Here is an 18714-nt window from a genome sequence, read left to right on the forward strand (position 1 = left end):
AAGAAGTTCAATAGTAGGTACTTGAACAAGATCAACTTTACCATAGGAACCTTTCCCTAAATAACGTTTGTGGGTATTAAATGTAAAACGAATATGATTAGATATTCTATTATTTAGTGTTTCACATTCATCAGGATTAGTCAGTTTGTTTTTCCCCTTAATGACTTCCATTTTTTAATTATTTATGATATAATCCCAACTTGAAAACGGATACCAAACCCAACTCTTATAAGTCTAATGAAATTTTGATAGAAGGTATAAAAAAAGAAAAACGTATATATATTAAATATATCATAACTATATATAATACAACAGTTTTTGTTTTTCATATATTATAATACAAACACGGTCATGACAAATACAACTGAAAATATTTGAAGTAATTCACAAACTATTGGACTGAAATGGAGGAATTTATCAAGAAAGGTAATCAAACATATCCTAATCTCTTAAAAATATATTCTTTGGCAACCAAATAGTTCTACTGTGCCATGTGAAATTTCGAACATATTCTTTAAATTACTTGATAAATCATTAAAAAAAAAAAAGGAGAGCAAAAGATTGTAAAGATATTTGTTAATTAAATAAATAAAAAAAAATATGGAATACATTAATTTTTGTAGTATGTTAATTGTCTTTTATGACTAGGACAGGACAGGACAACTAATATTTAATGCATCATTATATATTAGAAGATAATTATGGACTGTAATGGTATAACCAATGTTTCTTTCTTCTTTGTAGATAACTTGGAGTTTATTAATGGAGACATTACTGACCCTGTATATAGAAGCCCCAATATAGCGCTTGTACAAATACTCAACTGTGTAGCTGTTAAATCTCATGGACTTTCTCAGATTCTTGCTGAGATATATCCATACTGTGGTTCTTATACACGACGCCGGGCAATAGGCACTTTAAACCGTGCTATGCTTGAAGATAGACCTCAACCAGGAAATATTGAGATTTGTCATCCTAACACTGTAACAAAGGGACCAGTAGTTATAAATGTTTTTGGGCAGTTTTATATGGGGAAGGAGAAAAATCAAAACCTTTATACTAAAAGACTCATACAGCAGTTACAGCAGTCATGTACTGTTGATGTTGGACCTAAAGGAAGAAATCCTAGACATTTAGAACCTTTCGATCATCAACTTTTATCTGGCCTTTTAAAAGATACATCCCAAAACAGGATTTATTGGTTTAATGAAGGTCTAAATAAATTAGCAGTGCAAGTCTCTAATGGAAAATACAGTTTGGTAATTTTTCCATCGTTAATTGGGTGTGGATTGGCTAGTGAAAACTGGGAAAGAGACTACTTACCAGCAATTATAAAATTTTCTAGACAGGTCTACCCCTTTGGTGTCAGAGTTAAAGTTATAAACAAAATTATGTCAAAGACATCATAACAATGAAAAGAATAGTTAAACCTCCTAATTTATATATATATATTTTTTCATAGGTTCCCCCCTTTATGACAAAAAAAAAAAAAACAGGACAGTGTCATTAACATAAATAAGACCTCCTCCACCCTCCCTGGTCAATTGTTGTTTTGTGATGATTTAATCCTGACAACAGAATGAACCAGTCAGTGGGTTTAGATATGCTCCCTAAAACTTTATGAACTGATTGAGGTGAGAGAGACCACAGTTACTAATTGAAGAAATTTTATCTCTACCCTTCTACCACTACTACTACTACTACTTCCATCCTACTCTTATTTACCCTATCACTTTTCAGACATCTTTCTACACACCAAACCCGAGAAAAGTGCTGTTTTTTTTTGTTTATTTTTTTTTTAGAATAGTTAACTATGGAATAAAGAGCTTTTTTCCCCTTCCTTACAACTCCATTTCTTCCCCTTTTTTTTATTAATATTAATGTTATCTTTCAAATTTCTTCTAGGTTTAATATGGAATTATCCCTGGGGAAATGTCCAAAGAGAAGACATTTAAAAAAAAATATATACAAAATATCAAATTCAAAAAACTCAAGAGGTTGCCAACTTTTTTTGACTTGCAAGATTTCTCCTACAAGGTCAAGATTACAGCAGAATATCAAAGTGAGAAACATCATAGAAATTATGACAGAAGCAGAAAAGGCATCGTTAACTATTATATTTAATTGTTCACCAAATATCAGATCAATTGATACAGATATAAATCTGTTTGAAAATGAACATGATTTTAGACAAGACGAGTGTTTTGAAACTAAGAATAATTCTACAGTCCTGGTTAAAATACCATTTTTGAAAAAATATCAAACAAACCTGGTGTCCAACTGACTCTGGGGACCTGATAATAAGGACGTTGTCATTGATATATCAATTAAACACGGTTCCCTTAAAACTATCAAGAAAAATGTCATTCGTCATCAAATTGTATCTTGCCCCATTTGTTTAGATATGAATGGGTCAGGTGACATGGTTTTTATGTTTGATGATTATATGGTTGGATGTGGTCACAGTATTTGTCCTCAATGTATGTTTACATTATCCGCCAAAATTTTGTTGGGTAAAAAATCTACAGGGAAATTTGATTATAATAATTATGGCTGCCTTAGATATATGAATAATTCTTATGGGATGTACTCTTTTTTATCAAATATTATCTACAAAGATGAAATATTGTGTCCACTTTGTATGCAAATAGTAAAAAGTGTGTTTGTGTGGAATATGCATCATCTAAAATGTAGCATTAGGGAATTTTCTCGTAAGTATGCCCAAATCTTATTTTGGGGTAATCAAACTGACAGGCTGTTTTTAGAAGCCGCAACAAGTTTTATATATGGAGTGGAGCAATTGGCAGTCACTGATTTGTATAAAGAAAGATATATTATGGAAAACAGTTGGATTTTTGACGAATATGTGACACCAGTTACCCTATACCTTAACTTTAATGAAACACTTTCAGAGATGAAACTTGTTTTTAAGAGTTTACAGCCATATTTATTAAAACTAGCCTAAAAAAATTCTAATGATCCATCAAATAGAAAATACTTATTATTCTTTAACCAACTTTGTCATAGAAAGGGGGGTGAACCAATCCTGAGACCAACATTCATTAAATAAAACAATTAAAAAAAATGTTTTTTTGTAAATAAATGTATATGTATGTGTTATTTGTACCTCTGTTTGGGTTTCAATCAGAGGGCATCAATTTCTCAGGCAGCAACAGGTACCACCTAGCGTTTATATTCATATGACAACCCAAGGCCAGCCATCACCACCTCAGTTGCAAGGTCCACCGCAGGTACAGTCACAGTTGCCACCCCAGGGCCCACCTCAGGGCCCACCTCAGGCACCAATGCTGTAAAAACTCTAGTCCGAAAAGTTAAAATGTCATCCTTACCACATTTCCATATCATATTTTTATTCATTTTATATATTTTTTTTTTTCTTTTTTTTTTTGGATAATGATGATGATGATGATGAGGAGGAGGAGGGTGTAATTATTTATTTCTTATGTTTTCTCATTTGAAACTGTGTTTGGTTGAAGTTGTAGCTGGTTAGATACATTATCCAAATCTGTATCTACAGTATTTTTTAGTCCATCTGTGAGCGTGTTTTGACTCAAGGTTGTGCAGTGTGCTCGCAGAGTATATCAGAATCCTAAAACAAAGAAAAAAAAGTGTCCTTTTTTTTGTAAGTAAGTATATGAAACATACAAATAAATAAATAAATAAATAGCATACACCTTAACCTTTAAAGTTAATGTGTTTTTTTTCTTCAGAAGATGGGTGAGAGGGAAAAAGGTAAGAAGATCTTTATGCAGAGGTGTGCACAGTGTCACACTGTTGAATTAAACGGCAAGCACAAAACTGGACCCAATCTCAATGGCCTCTTCGGCCGCCAAACTGGTCAGGCTTCTGGCTATATTTACACCTATGCCAACAAGGACAAGAGTATCACGTGGGACAAAGATAATCTGGATATCTACTTGACCAACCCCAAGAAATTTATTCCAGGCACAAAGATGGTGTTCGTTGGTCTTAAGAAGAAGAATGAGCGTGCAGACTTGATTGCTTACCTGGAAACCTCCACCAAGTAGAGCAAGCATTAATATTTTTGTGGTCTCACCACTTTAAATCAATAAATCATCCTGCTATCAAAATTTACTAAAAAAAAAAAAAAAAAAGTAGGGCAGTAAAAATTACAAAACGGTGCTCAAAGAGTGCAGGAGACAGCTGGTTGCCCGGAGTAGATGGTAGCAGTGTCAGCTGAATTATATAAATATCAAGTAGTCGCAGGCTACTCTCACATTTTACATCCACTGACGGCCAACCAACACACGCTTCGCTACTCTTCCATCCAATAGAAATTTAGTAGCCACATTCTTACTAATATTTGGAATATTCAGGTGTACAAAGCTTTTAAAACCATGGTATCCATATTTCCCTTTAAATCTTTTAAATCTTCGATTACATCAAGATCACAAATAAAAAAATATGTAGACAAATATTGTTCAGTTGGCATAGATATTACTTTAGAACCATTTATAATTAAATTAAGATCATCTAAACACCAAATTGTCAATGTTTATGCTATAAAAATATGGATGGGTTCTACTCAAGAAGGATATCCTGCGGCATCCCAATTACAATTTATATTGCGAGTCACAGTTAGGGAGGATGAAAATTATTGTTCTTATATGTTTGTGGAATTCTTCTCTAACATTGACCAAAGAAGCATTATGTTCCGTGAACATAATTTCGAGTACCCCCATAATCCGAATTACTTAATAGTGCCTATCACGGGATATAGGTCCTACGCCAAAGATCCTTTCATATTTCTGATGATGATACAAGCTTCCAAACAGGAACGAGAAGCTCTGAGAGAGATAATGATAGCAGATGGAATATCGATTCCATCGTCATGTAGCAAAGTTGATCAGGCAGCGCTGAAAAAACTTATGTCCCTCAAACAATATTTGAATCGGTATTATTATTTCAGGTACATGATGTTTAAAAATATACGTTGGGAATTAACCCGAGATGTGAGAGCTTACGAAGCATGGTTTAAAAATAAAAAATGGCTTAACTACGTTATTAATCACAGGATGATTCGACATAAACCCTATTGTTTACATGATGGATGTTTTTATAACGAGCCTCGTCAAGATATAATTTATAGGGACCCCAACTATGAAATTAGAACTTATTTTGGGGTACCCAAATATTGTAATGACTGGCGGGATAGAGATTCTATTTTTCGGGTTTTCAGTGATGGTGATAAAAAGTGTGATGATATATGTTGTATTAGGCTAGGAAACCTTGACCGAATTTATCATTTAAATTCGGCAAAGAGCGAATTAATTGCTCAAATAGTGGCGAAAGAATACGGATCATTTTATGTAGAAAAGGTAAACCGCGTACTTTTCATAACCCGAAATCCCCATCTCTTTATGGACCTCATTCAAACGGGAGAAAAGGAAGAAATCTGTCATTTTATTATAGAAGACGAAGGTTTATCATCATCACCACCACCATGTAAAAGCACCTACAACCCAAATACTTTACAGGCAATGTGCGTCAATCAATTTGTGAATTCCTTTTTGGATATTACTAGAATGGGATATTGGACCATGGCCTGCTTATGTAGAGCAATCAACACCAACCGTAATATTCCTCATTTATTTAAACTCCAATTAATCAACGAAGTTCAACGGAATCTAATGATTAGATCGTGGGAAAGAGGAGTGGCAGATGAACTGAATCAGAACAATTTTTCAAAGAAAATCACCAGGCCTATCTTTGATATATTATCAATGGCATAGAGAGAATATCATCAGGATGTTATGATTGGAAAGTTGTAACGGAATAAAAATTTGGAGAGGATTGAACAAACTGACAAAACCATTAACAAATATCTCTCATCATTATTTCATGATAATTAAATTTAATGTGGGAATCATTAATATTATATATTTATTAACCTATATAACTTATAAGCTATAAATAATTATCTTATTAGATTATGTCTCAGGGGTAAATAATATAATCCAGGATTTTTTTTTTATTTTAAATTTTTCATTATTTATATGTTCGATATCTTTATTAATGAAAAGTTCCTCTTTTTTGTTCACATTTTTTTAAATCCTTTAAATATTCAATTCTAATACTTTCTCGAGATGATCTGCCCTAGCAACAAATAGGGAATTAATTATTGGCTAAGATTTATTGTCAAATGAATTTTTTATTATATATTTGTGATAGAATTTAATTAAATAAATCCCAATAACATATGGTCTTTGTTTCAAGGTTATCTGACCATGGCATAGACAAACAAAGATACTTTTTTTTCCGTGGCATAACGTGTCGATGTTAATGTACTATTGGATCAAAGACTCTAAATCCTACCCCCCTCCCTACACATGATGAATCTTATACTATACTATAATGTAATAATGCCCAACCAATTAATTCACATATCATTCTTTACATTAGAAAGGGAACTTAAGTGACTGACTGGACTCTGGCCGATGGTAGATTTAACCAGTTCAGTTATCATTTTCTGCACTTCAGAGTTACGTACTTCTTCCATTAGTCGCAAGGCAACATTTTGTAAATGATCCACACTATCTTGAAGCCTCGACAATTTACTTAGCACCTCAATACCAGTTATATGGGTGGTTAATTCATATTGGGAATATTTAGCCAAATTTGTTGAAGGTTTCGGTAATCTACCTTCGGTTTCCAGGTAATCAAGGCCTTTTAAAATACAAGTAACGTATTTGTCTTTCGTTTTGTATTGATCCTTGTAATCCATCCAAAGATCATATGGCCACCACTTACCATTATTACATGATGCCACTATTTTTTGGGTAGCAAGGAGTTCATCATTTGAATAAAAGGTTACTAAAATATGTTTAAGTTTTGTAGCATCATATTCTTTTCTAAAGAATAAAATATAGTTGATCATTTCGTTTACTGACGACGTCATTATGTATTCGTTTTGGGTAAATGAATGGAATAGTTAAGTGAAATTCTAAATTTTTATTACTTATATACACTTCTTGCAAAAATTTTGTTTCTAATTAGCGATTTCGAACCGATTAATAATGTATATTTCATTAACCAAAACTGTTCAATGATGATGGTGATAGTGGTGGTGGTGATATTTCCTCTAAATTAAATAATTATGGTAAAAAAAAGGAAAAAGAATGAGATACTGAATATATTTTATTATATTATTTCCACAAATCAATTTATTGTATTATCTTACCCCAACCAAAATTTAGCCCAGACTTGATTTATTAAAAAAAAAAAAAAAAAAAACTCAAATAGACAAACCGATAAAATAAAATTGACCCCTCCACCTCAATACAAAACAAAAAAGGATGGTAGATAAAGGTTTTTTTTTTTTTTTTTACAAATCTGACTAATTAATTAACAATTTTTACATAAATTGGCAGCAGCATAAAAGAAACTGCACAAAGAGAAGTCCAGCTGACCCATCCCCCTACGTAAATTTAAGTGTTCTCGTTTTTGGTAAATGAATGGATGGATAGTTAGTGAAATTCTAAATTTTTATTACTTTTATACTTCTTGCCAATTTGTTTTTCCTAATTTGTGATAATATTGGCTGAAAACTTTGTTCTTGTTGAATCTGTACTTAAATTTATTTTCACACGCATTGTACATAAAGGGATTTACTCCTACTAACATTCGGAATATTCATTTGCACAAAGCTTTTAAAACCATGGTATCCATGTTTCCCTTTAAATCTTTTACATCTTCGATTGCATCAAGTTCCCAAATAAAAAAATATGTAGACAAATATTGTTCAGTTGGTTTAAATATTACTTTAGAACCATCTATAAGTAAATTAATACAATTTAACCCCCAAATTGTAAATGTTTATGCTATTAAAATATGGATGGGATCTACTCATGAAGGATATCCTGCAGCATCCCAATTGCAATTTATACTGCGAGTCGTAGTTAAGGAGGCTGAAAATTATTGTTCTTATATGTTTGTAGAATTCTTCTCTAACATTGACCAAAGAAGCATCATGTTCTGTGAACATAATTTCAAGTACCCCTGTGAGCCGGATTACTTAATAGTGCCTATCAAGGGATTTAGATCCTGTCATGTTCACAGAAAATGGTACCATCCGTTTTCTATGTGCGGCGGCTGAGACGCCAGAGAGAGAAGGTAAACAATAGAGCGTACAGGACGCCCGCCAAGCTTGGTAGCTACTATTCATGTAATCATATTTAGTATTAAAGTCAGTAACCAAGTCATGACTTTACATCAACCCTACAACCAAGACTTCCTCAGTAACACACAAACACCACATTGGCGACGAGGATGAACTGTGAACGCAGGTATTTGTTCAGTTTCAAACACAAGGGAGAAGCATGCTGCCTGGAGGAGGAAGAGAAGCTGTGAGCGCCATACCCGATGCTGTGTGCTAACCGATGCTGTGTGCTAACCAATGCTGTGTGCTAAACGATGCTGTGTATTAACCGATGCTGTGTGCTACCCAAGCTGTGTGCTACCCAAGCTGTGTGCTACCCAAGCTGTGCTGAAGAAACTGTACTGAGGAATGTGCCGACGTTGTGTACGAAACGACGCTTTGATGTGTACAAAACCTGATGTTTTGGTTACGAAACGACGCTTCGTGCTACAAAATTCATCACACTGAACTGACTGCTGTACCGACTGCTGTACCAACTGCTGCACCAACTGCTGCACCAACTGCTGCACCTACTGCTGTACCAACTGCTGCTGTACCAACTGCTGTGCCAACTGCTGTGCTGCTGCTGTGAGTAGGAACAACACATGTACACAAGGGCTAGGTAAGAAGTCAGTTGCTGCTATATTGTGCACTGTTGTGAACTTTTGCATTAAAATGCTTGTGTGCTTTGCAAAATTAAAGTAATTACAGTGAATTCTTGACTAACATATACAGTGCAGTAAGTGTTTAATATTCTGAGGAACATTTAAGTGATAAGTTACATTTATTCAGTAAAAATGGCAAATATACCTCAGTTTCCTGCATTTGATCCTGACTGTGACCAGACAAACCTGTCACAGAGGTGGGTCAAATGGCTTAAAAGGTTTGAAAATTTGTTGATAGTTTCTGACATCAAAAGTGCTGAAAGAAAGCGTGCCTTTCTACTTCATTATGCAGGTGATAGAGTTTGTGACATCTTTGACACACTGAAAGACACTGGTGGTGCCAAAGATTATGACACTGCCAAAGCCAAACTAACAGAGCATTTCAAACCAAGGCAAAATACTGCTATGGAAATTATGCATTTCAGGAGAGCAAAACAACTCTCTAATGAAACTGTGGATCAATACCACACACGTCTGCAGGGTTTAGCAGCCCATTGTGAGTTTGCTGATGTTGACAAAGAAATCAAACAGCAAATAATTGAAACATGCACATCTACACGTCTCCGTCGAAGAGCTCTAGAACTTGTTGATGATGAAAGTTCTCTTACCAAGATACTGGATATTGCTCGTCGAATGGAAGATGCTGCACGTGATGCTCGTGTCATGGAGTGCAGTGCTAATAACGGTTCTGCCACTGTTACTAACAGTGATGAGGTACGTAAGGTTCAGGGAGGACACCGTGATCAAAGAAGATATCATGGCAAACCTAACAGTAAATTTAGCCGAGAACCACGTCACAACTGGGGTCAAGGAACAAGGCTCAAGCAGTCACAACGACCCACATCAGAGGGTGTCAACAATAAATGTTACAATTGTGGAGGAGACTACCCGCACCAAGGTAATGTTTGTCCTGCTCAAGGTAAGAAGTGCTATGAGTGTGGAAAACTAGGTCATTTTGGTGCTATGTGTCGTTCCGCACTAAAGAAACCACAGTCAATGAATAAAAGCACTGTACGAGGATCAGGTCATAGGGGTCGAGGTGGTAAACACAATATTGCACCTCATATCCAGAATGTTAATAATGTACAAGACAACATTTCATTACAACCAGTCTCAGATGACAGTGAATGTGATTATACTTATGGAGTACAAGCAATCACAGAATGGAATGATCTTCCAAACAACCCAGAGACATGTGTATACATTGCTGGTATTTGTCTCAAAGTTCTCATTGACACTGGATCAAACATTGATACCATTGCTGAGTGCCACTATGAGAAATTTAAAAAACAGTTCCCAAAGCTTGAGAACTATAATGGCAAAGCCACTGCCTATGCTTCAAAGGTAGCCTTGCCAGTGATTGGAACTTTCACTGCAGAGATTAAGTCAAAGAATGCAATGCTCATTACTACATTCCATGTTGTTAGGAATGCAAAGGAGTCTTTACTCAGTTACAAGACTTCAACCAAATTGGGGCTACTTCAGCTTTCTAATGCTGTAGCAGTGGAATCTGCAAACAATGTTGATGGTATTGTTGCTGAATTTTCTGATCGATTTAAATCCATAGGTTGTTATACTGATAGCAAAGTACATCTGCATATCAACCCAGATGTAATTCCAGTTGCCCAACCACATCGCCGACAACCAGTCCATACTCGCAAGAAAGTCAATGCCGAACTGGATAGGCTGATGGAACTAGATATCATTGAACCAGTAACAGGCCCAACACCATGGGTAAGCCCAATTGTCACTCCACCAAAGCCGAAGAATCCAGATGAGATACGCATTTGTGTGGACATGCGTGTTCCCAACAAGGCAATAATGCGTGAACGCCATCCTACACCCACTGTAGATGATATGATCTACCACTTGAATGGTGCAACTGTATTCAGCAAGTTAGATTTAAACAAGGGCTATCATCAGCTTGAACTTGATGATGAGAGTCGCTTCATCACAACGTTTACGACACATCGAGGTCTGTATAGGTACAAGCGCCTGAGTTTTGGTATTAACAGTGCTGCCGAGGTATTCCAGCACATCATCAGCCAGGTATTGCAAGATATACCTAATGCTGACAACATGTCTGATGACATCATTGTTTATGGCCGTACCCAAGCTGAACACGATAAAGCTCTTCGTGCAACATTGCAACGCTTACGAGAAAAGAATTTGACGCTAAGCCGAGCAAAGTGTGAGTTCAATCAACATAAAATTGAATTCTTTGGACATGTACTTAGTGACAAAGGTCTGTCTCCAGATCCTAAGAAAGTTGCAGATATCAAGAATGCTGCACCTCCTTCAACGTCCACTCAAGTACATAGTTTTCTGGGAATGGCAAACTACTTTTCTCGCTTCATTCCAGATTTTGCTACCATTACAAAGCCTCTACGTGAGCTCCTGAAGAAAAATGCATCATGGTACTGGAGCGATATCGAGCAAAATGCATTTGATGCTGTGAAAGATGCACTAGTAGAGAATGCGACTGCTGCATACTTTGATCCATCAATGGACACTGAGTTAACGGTGGATGCTAGTCCTGTTGGATTAGGTGCTGTTTTAGCCCAACACAAACCTGGTCAACCAGATTCCAGAGTAGTAATTGCCTACGCCAGCCGTTCTCTCACAGATGTTGAGCAACGATACAGTCAGACAGAGAAGGAAGCTCTTGCTCTTGTATGGGGCTGTGAACACTTCAATGTGTATCTGCTTGGTGCGCCCTTCACCACGATGGTCACTGACCACAAACCGTTGGAGACCATCTTCAATAATCCAAAGTCCAAACCACCAGCTCGCATTGAGAGATGGGCTCTTCGTTTGCAACCATACAACTTTACGGTGAAATACAAGCCGGGTGCAGGCAATCCCGCTGATTACATCAGTCGACATCCTGCAAACAGTTTCACCATCACCAAGCATCAGCAAGTTGCCGAGGAATATGTACACTCTGTAACCTGTGATGCAGTCCCTAAGGCTCTCACTCTTGATGAAATCCGTACTGCAACCCTGGAGGACCCAACTCTGCAAGCAACAGTGGATGCATTGACTAAGAAAAAGTTTCCACGCATACCACCCTCAGGAGTTGACCAAGATGCATTCAAAGCACTTGAACGCATCCAGACAGAATTAAGTGTTACGCAACAACGCGACACTGTGCTGCGAGGTACTCGTATCGTGATTCCAGCTGTTCTCCAGCAACGTGCTCTGAAGCTTGCACATCAAGGACACCAAGGTCTTGTTAGGACCAAACAGCTGCTACGAGAAAAGGTGTGGTTTCCTGGCATTGATCGTCAAGCAAAGGATATGCATGATGCCTGTGTCCCTTGCCAAGCTGCAGTGGATACTTCGAGACCAACACCTCTACAACCTTCACCACTACCTGCTGCACCATGGACGGAAGTATCAATGGACTTCTGCGGACCACTACCAACTGGAGAGTACTTGATGGTAGTCATTGATGATCACTCACGTTATCTAGAAGTAGAAATCATCAATTCCACATCTGCAAAGGCCGTCATCCCGAAACTCGACAAGATCTTTTCAAACTTTGGCATTCCTGAAGTTGTCAAGACAGACAATGGACCGCCATTCAATGGACAAGACTTTGTCAACTTTGCTGAGCATATTGGATTCAAACACCGCCGTGTGATGCCACTACATCCCCAAGCAAATGGAGAAGTTGAGAGATTCATGCAACCTCTCATGAAAGCGGTATGCTGTGCTCATGCCGAAGGACGATCCTGGAAACAAGCTATGTATGCTTTTCTCAGGAACTACCGTGCAACACCGCATGGAACACTGGGCAAGTCACCAGGTGAACTTTTATTTGGACGTCCTATGAGAATCGCACTACCCGTCATGCCAGCCGAGGTAACAGATAAACGTCTCGCTCAGAAGGATGCACTAGCCAAGGGCAAAATGAAAATTGCTCATGATCAACGTGCAAAGGAACAGTTCATAAAGGTTGGTGACACTGTTCTCGTTAAAAAGAAAAAAGAGGGAAAGTTAGATATGCCGTATGATACAAAACCATATAAAGTGATTAGTGTAAAAGGAACTATGGTAACAGCTAGTAATAGAGATCATAGTATAACACGTAATATGGCTTATTTCAAAGTGATTCCAACTAGTGTAGAAAATGATGAAGTGCAAAGTCGTGCAAAAGAAAAAGAAAAAAATAGTTATAACCCGACAAACAATTCATCAAGGGATGTTATTGCATTTAAGGACTCTTGTCCTAAACGTCATGTTAAACGCCCTACACGATTTGATGATTAATTGTGTTCCTATGTAATGAAAAGTATTTACTTATTGTGCTAAACTAAATTTAATATTGTTTGAATAATGCAGATATCTCATTCAATATTTTGTAACTTTGTAGTACAGTTTCTTTCATGTTTGTTTAACATTGCATATGTATTTTTAACATTGAAATCCTTTGTGGAAAAGATTAAGTTGTTTAAATTCTTTGTGTGCTTAATTAATGTTAAATGTATGCAGTATCTCTTGATATGATAATAACTTACTTTGTGTCAATAACTTTGCTTTGTGCTACAAGCATGGTAGACATCCTGTATTCATTCTTTTTAAAGAAAAGGAGGGATGTCATGTTCACAGAAAATGGTACCATCCGTTTTCTATGTGCGGCGGCTGAGACGCCAGAGAGAGAAGGTAAACAATAGAGCGTACAGGACGCCCGCCAAGCTTGGTAGCTACTATTCGTGTAATTATATTAAGTATTAAAGTCAGTAACCAAGTCATGACTTTACATCAACCCTACAACCAAGACTTCCTCAGTAACACACAAACACCACAGATCCTACGCCAAAGATCCTTCCATATTTCTAATGATGATACAAGCTTCCAAGCAGAAACGAGAAGCTCTGAGAGAGATGATGATAGCAGATGGAATATCGATTCCATCGTCATGTAGCAAAGTTGATCAGGCAGCGCTGAAAAAGCTTATATCCATAAAACAATATTTGAATCGGCATTATTATTTCAGGCACATGATGTTTAAAAATATACGTTGGAAATTAACCGGAGATGTGAGAGCTTACGAAGCATGGTTGAAAAATAAAAAATGGCTTAAATACGTTAATCACAGGATGATTCGACATAAACCCTATTGTTTACATAATGGGAAGGCATATTATCATCAAGATAATATGCCTCGTCAAGATATAATTTATAGGGATCCCAGCTATAAACCTAATGATTATAATTATGGGGTAGACGAATATTGTAATAAATGGTCTGAAAATGATACATTTCGGGTTTTCAGTGATAGTGATAAAAGGTGCGATGATATATGTTGTATTAACAGAGGAAAGCTTGAGAGAATTTATCATTTAAATTCTGCGAAGAGTGAATTAATTGCTCGAATAGTGGCGAAAGAATATGGATCCTTTTATGTAGAAAAGGTAAACAGCGTACTTTTCATAACCCGAAATCCCCATCTCTTTATGGATCTCATTCAAACGGGAGAAAAGGAAGAAATCTGTCGTTTTATTATAGAAGACGAAGGTTTATCATCATCACCACCACCACCACCATGTAAAAGCACCTACAACCCAAATAGTTTGCAGGCAATGTGCGTCAATCAATTTGTGAATTCCTTTCTGGATATTACTAGAATAGGATATTGGACCGTGGCCTGCTTATGTAGAGCAATATACACCAACCCTAATATTCCTCATTTTTTAAAACGCCCATTAATCAATGAAGTTCAACAGAATCTAATGATTAGATCATGGGAAAGAGCAGTAGCAGATGAAACAACTACTGAACGTTTATTTCAAAATGTAAAACTGGCAGCCTCATAAAAACTACACAAAGAGAAGAAGTGACGTCGTCAGTAAACGAAATGATCAACTATATTTTATTCTTTAGAAAAGAATATGATGCTGCAAAACTTAAACATATTTTAGTAACCTTTTATTCAAATGATGAACTCCTAGCTACCAAAAAAATTTTGGTATCATGTAATAATAATGGTAAGTGGTGGCCATTGGAAGTAGAAGAATTTAATTATCTAAGAAAGATGGATTACAATGATCTATACAAAACGAAAGACGAACACGTTACTTGTATTTTAAAAGGCCTTGATTACCTGGAAACCGAAGGTAGATTACCGAAACCTTCAATAGATTTGAGTAAATATCCCCAATATGAATTAACCACCCATATAACTGTTATTGAGGTGCTAACTAAATTGTCGAGGCTTCAAGATAGTGTGGATCATTTACAAAATGTTGCCTTGCGACTAACGGAAGAAGTACGTAACTCTGAAATACAGAAAATGATAACTGAACTGGTTAAATCTACCATCGGCCAGAGTCCAGTCAGTCACTTAAGTTCCCTTTCTAATGAAAAGAAAGATATGTGAATTAATTGGTTGGGCATTATTATATTATTAAGATTCATCAATGTTTTTTTTATTATTTGCTCCCAACTTCAAGATTTATTTATTATAAGAATAATAAACAAATATTTTATAACATAATAAATTCAGTAAAATAGCATTTTCATTGAATCTGTTCTTATTTTCACATACAAAATATTACACAGTGCTTTGTGTCTCTTACACAATCCCAATAAATATGTCACCACTGTTTTAGACACGTGAACGAGTTTCATTAAATGGCAGTGGTCGTCACCGTCACTAAACCATACAAAATGTATGAATTGAGTTGGCCAATGCTCCTCATCTAGGCATAATCTTGCCCAATGTGTGTATGTTACAAATACCTGGTAACGTTGGTTGAGTGATTTTTTTCTACATAGGCTGGGAGGGATGAGAGTAGAAGGCAAGGAGGGAGATACTGCACATTACCTCACCCCTAACACCTCCCCACCTACCCACCTCCTTCCCTCTCTCCTGCTTGATACCTGCCTTCCTCAAGCATAATCAACCATGCGGCGACGCGACAGTGTTTGCTCAAGACACGAACACTCGAGCAAAACATGTTGGCTTCTCCCGGTAAAAGGGCTTGCAAGCTTTTCAATCTCTTTACTCCTGGAAAGGCTTAACTGATACTATCTGCGGGCAAAGCGTAACAACCGCACACGCACACGGGGAATTGATAAGGTAGAAAAGGATGGATTATTTAACACGGGTGGTACACACACAAGGGAACACAGGTGGGTATTGAGTACCCACATGAGCCACAGGGACGTTAGAAAGAACTTTTTCAATATCAGTAGTTAACGGATGGAATGCACTAGGCAGTGGTGTGGTGGAGGCTGACTCCATACACAGTTTCAAATGTAGATATGATAGAGCCCAATGGGCTCAGGAATCTGTACACCAGTTGATTGACAGTTGAGAGGCGGGACCAAAGAGCCAGAGCTCAACCCCAGCAAGGCAAGTAAAATTAGGCGAGTACACAGGGCCTGGCGACTGAGTGGACAGCGCTCTAGGGTGGTAGTCCTAAGGGCCCGGGTTTGATCCCCGGAAAAAAAGGAAGAAACAAATGGTCATTTTATTTCACCCTGGTGCTCCTGTTCACCCGGTAGTAAATAGGGAACCCCCACGGACAGGAGTACACCCATACACATGTTTCACCTCCCTACTGAGAGAGCGGGAAGATGCCACACCCCCCCCCCCTTCCCCTCCTTCCCTACTGTGAGAGCGGGAAGATGCCCCCCCCTCCCCTCCTTCCCTACTGTGAGAGCGGGAAGATGCCCCCCCCCCTCCCCTCCTTCCCTACTGTGAGAGCAGGAAGATGCCCCAGAGCCCTCATTTATTGTCCTTTAATGGTTCCCCATATTATGATTGAATTATACAGAAGATAATTTACTCCAACTCAAATCATCTTTTTCTTTACCACTTCTCGGCCAAAGAAGCATAATCCGAGTTTATAATAGGATTTTTTACTAAAGAAGCATAAAATAATGTATATATATCCAACTCATCAAGACATCCCTGCTGGCTCAAGTACTCCTGTGTGACGGCTATTTTTTCATCTATCAATTTATCCAGTTTTTGTGATTTAGCCATAAATGCAGCCTAGCTCCGTTCAGCTATATTATCATCTAATGTCAAATCTTCCACGGCTCTCTTCCAGGAACTAACCATTAGACTCCATTTAAGTTCATCATCGATAAATTGATATTTAAAGGAATCCGGAATCTGGAGGGTGGAAACCATTTCTTCGCACAGAGTGGCGAAGAAATCATGCCACCAGTTACCAAATTGATTCACATGATACACTCTGTCGATGTGATTTATCAAATGATCAGTACCACAAAAAATTTCAGAGTATTCTTCCTCACAATCGCTAAATACCCGATATGTGGTAGTAGTGTCCTTATTCCAAAGTATGGTGTAACCAATTTTCCCACAGTCATACATATGCACGAACCTTCTAAAAAAAACTTAAAACTGGGTTTCATGTGCAACTTTGTTAGTTGAAACTCTCTGTCGTTGAACAAGCAATATTTTTCGTGTTGAATTCTCTTTTCATGAGCGTATTCAGACCATTCTTGGCCATATAACCATGCTTCGAAAGCAATAGCATCTCTGGTTAATTCCCACTGTATATTGCCGAACATCATATACCTAAAGTAATAATGTCGATTGAAATATCGTTTCAATCTCAAAAGCTTCTCTTTTGCAGTTTGACAAACTTTATTATAAATAAGATGATGATGATGATGATGAAGGGATTCTTATTCTCTTGGCTCTCATCATCTCTTTCAGAGCTTCTCTTTCTATATCCATTTACATGGGTTTGGCATTTGAGTCTTTCATTTTGGCCATACAAAGAAGATTTATTTAAATTGAATTTACAGAACATTGTACGCCGTTCGTCGCTAACCCGGGATACCCATTTTTATTCGTTCCCATCCAAAACCTTATCGAATAAAGAGTTACTGGCGTTATTAGTTCTTAACCACATTTAACATAAGGTAGGTCAATATTGTAGTACACATTGTAATAATGTAATTGTCGCTCAATGTAAAAATTTAAATCACAAACTCATTGCGTTCTTTGTCTTGCATACTACTATTACCTTGCTGTTGTCATTTTTTTTTGACATGATGATGATGAAGATAAATATTTTGTTGTGTAAAATTAAACAGTGACTTTAGTTTCCCTTTCCTTCGTTTGAATGAGAGAGGTCTATGAAGAATATGTTTCAGAAAAAATGAATATTCTTTCACCACCATTTAAACATTTAATTAATTTGTACGGCAAACATAAAATAAATTACACTTTGGAATACTCCCTCTCCTTACAAAAAAGGGAATGAACTATTCATTATTCATTAAGTAATATTTTCATCTTCTTAATACTACTACTCATTTTTCAGTAAACATTATCTCTCTTTTTTTTACAATAATATGGAGGACTTTAGAGCTTTTGTAGTGGTGGTATATAAAAAAAAACTATTTCAATGTAAAATGTAAATCATATAGTTTATGTTAAATTAATGATTGGGGTACAAATTGTTTGTTTAATAACGAAAATCCCACTGACGATGTGGTAAATCGGGCCTTGCATACTAGCTAGAACGCAGTACTCTGCCTACTATGCGAGACCTGATTTGTCTAATAAACAAAGCTTAATTAAGTTCGACAAACAAATAATAAATATTTTCCTGTTTTCTTATCCGTTACCATATAAATATCATATTTCATTTTGGGTGTAGTATTAATAACAATTTTAGTTAGCACTTTAAAAATAAATTCATATTGATGAAACGTCAACCAAACCAAACCTCACTCACCGCTCACACATATTTGTTCCATTATAAATTATTGACTTAAGTTGTATTAGTTTAGGTTAGGTTAAGGTGTGTATGTAAGGTAATTGTTATACAGTGACACCACTATTTCGATCGAAAACTGTGACTCATTTACAGTGAT

At 36.6% G+C, this 18714-nt stretch overlaps 1 protein-coding gene across 1 annotated transcript; it reads left to right on the top strand.

The window, feature by feature from the left end:
• The first annotated feature begins 3734 nt into the window (after nucleotides 1-3734).
• LOC123766651 (cytochrome c-like) lies at nucleotides 3735-4049 on the top strand. The gene has a single exon (XM_045755930.2). The coding sequence runs from the start codon at nucleotides 3735-3737 to the stop codon at nucleotides 4047-4049; it is 315 nt and encodes a 104-aa protein (XP_045611886.2).
• The last annotated feature ends 14665 nt before the right edge of the window (nucleotides 4050-18714 follow it).

The sequence above is a fragment of the Procambarus clarkii genome, chromosome 59 (genome assembly GCF_040958095.1).
Source record: "Procambarus clarkii isolate CNS0578487 chromosome 59, FALCON_Pclarkii_2.0, whole genome shotgun sequence".
NCBI lineage: Eukaryota > Metazoa > Arthropoda > Malacostraca > Decapoda > Cambaridae > Procambarus > Procambarus clarkii.

What these genes read in the sequence shown, in the direction of transcription:
- LOC123766651 (XM_045755930.2), top strand. Translation starts at nt 3,735, where the DNA reads ATGGGTGAGAGGGAAAAAGGTAAGAAGATCTTTATGCAGAGGTGTGCA.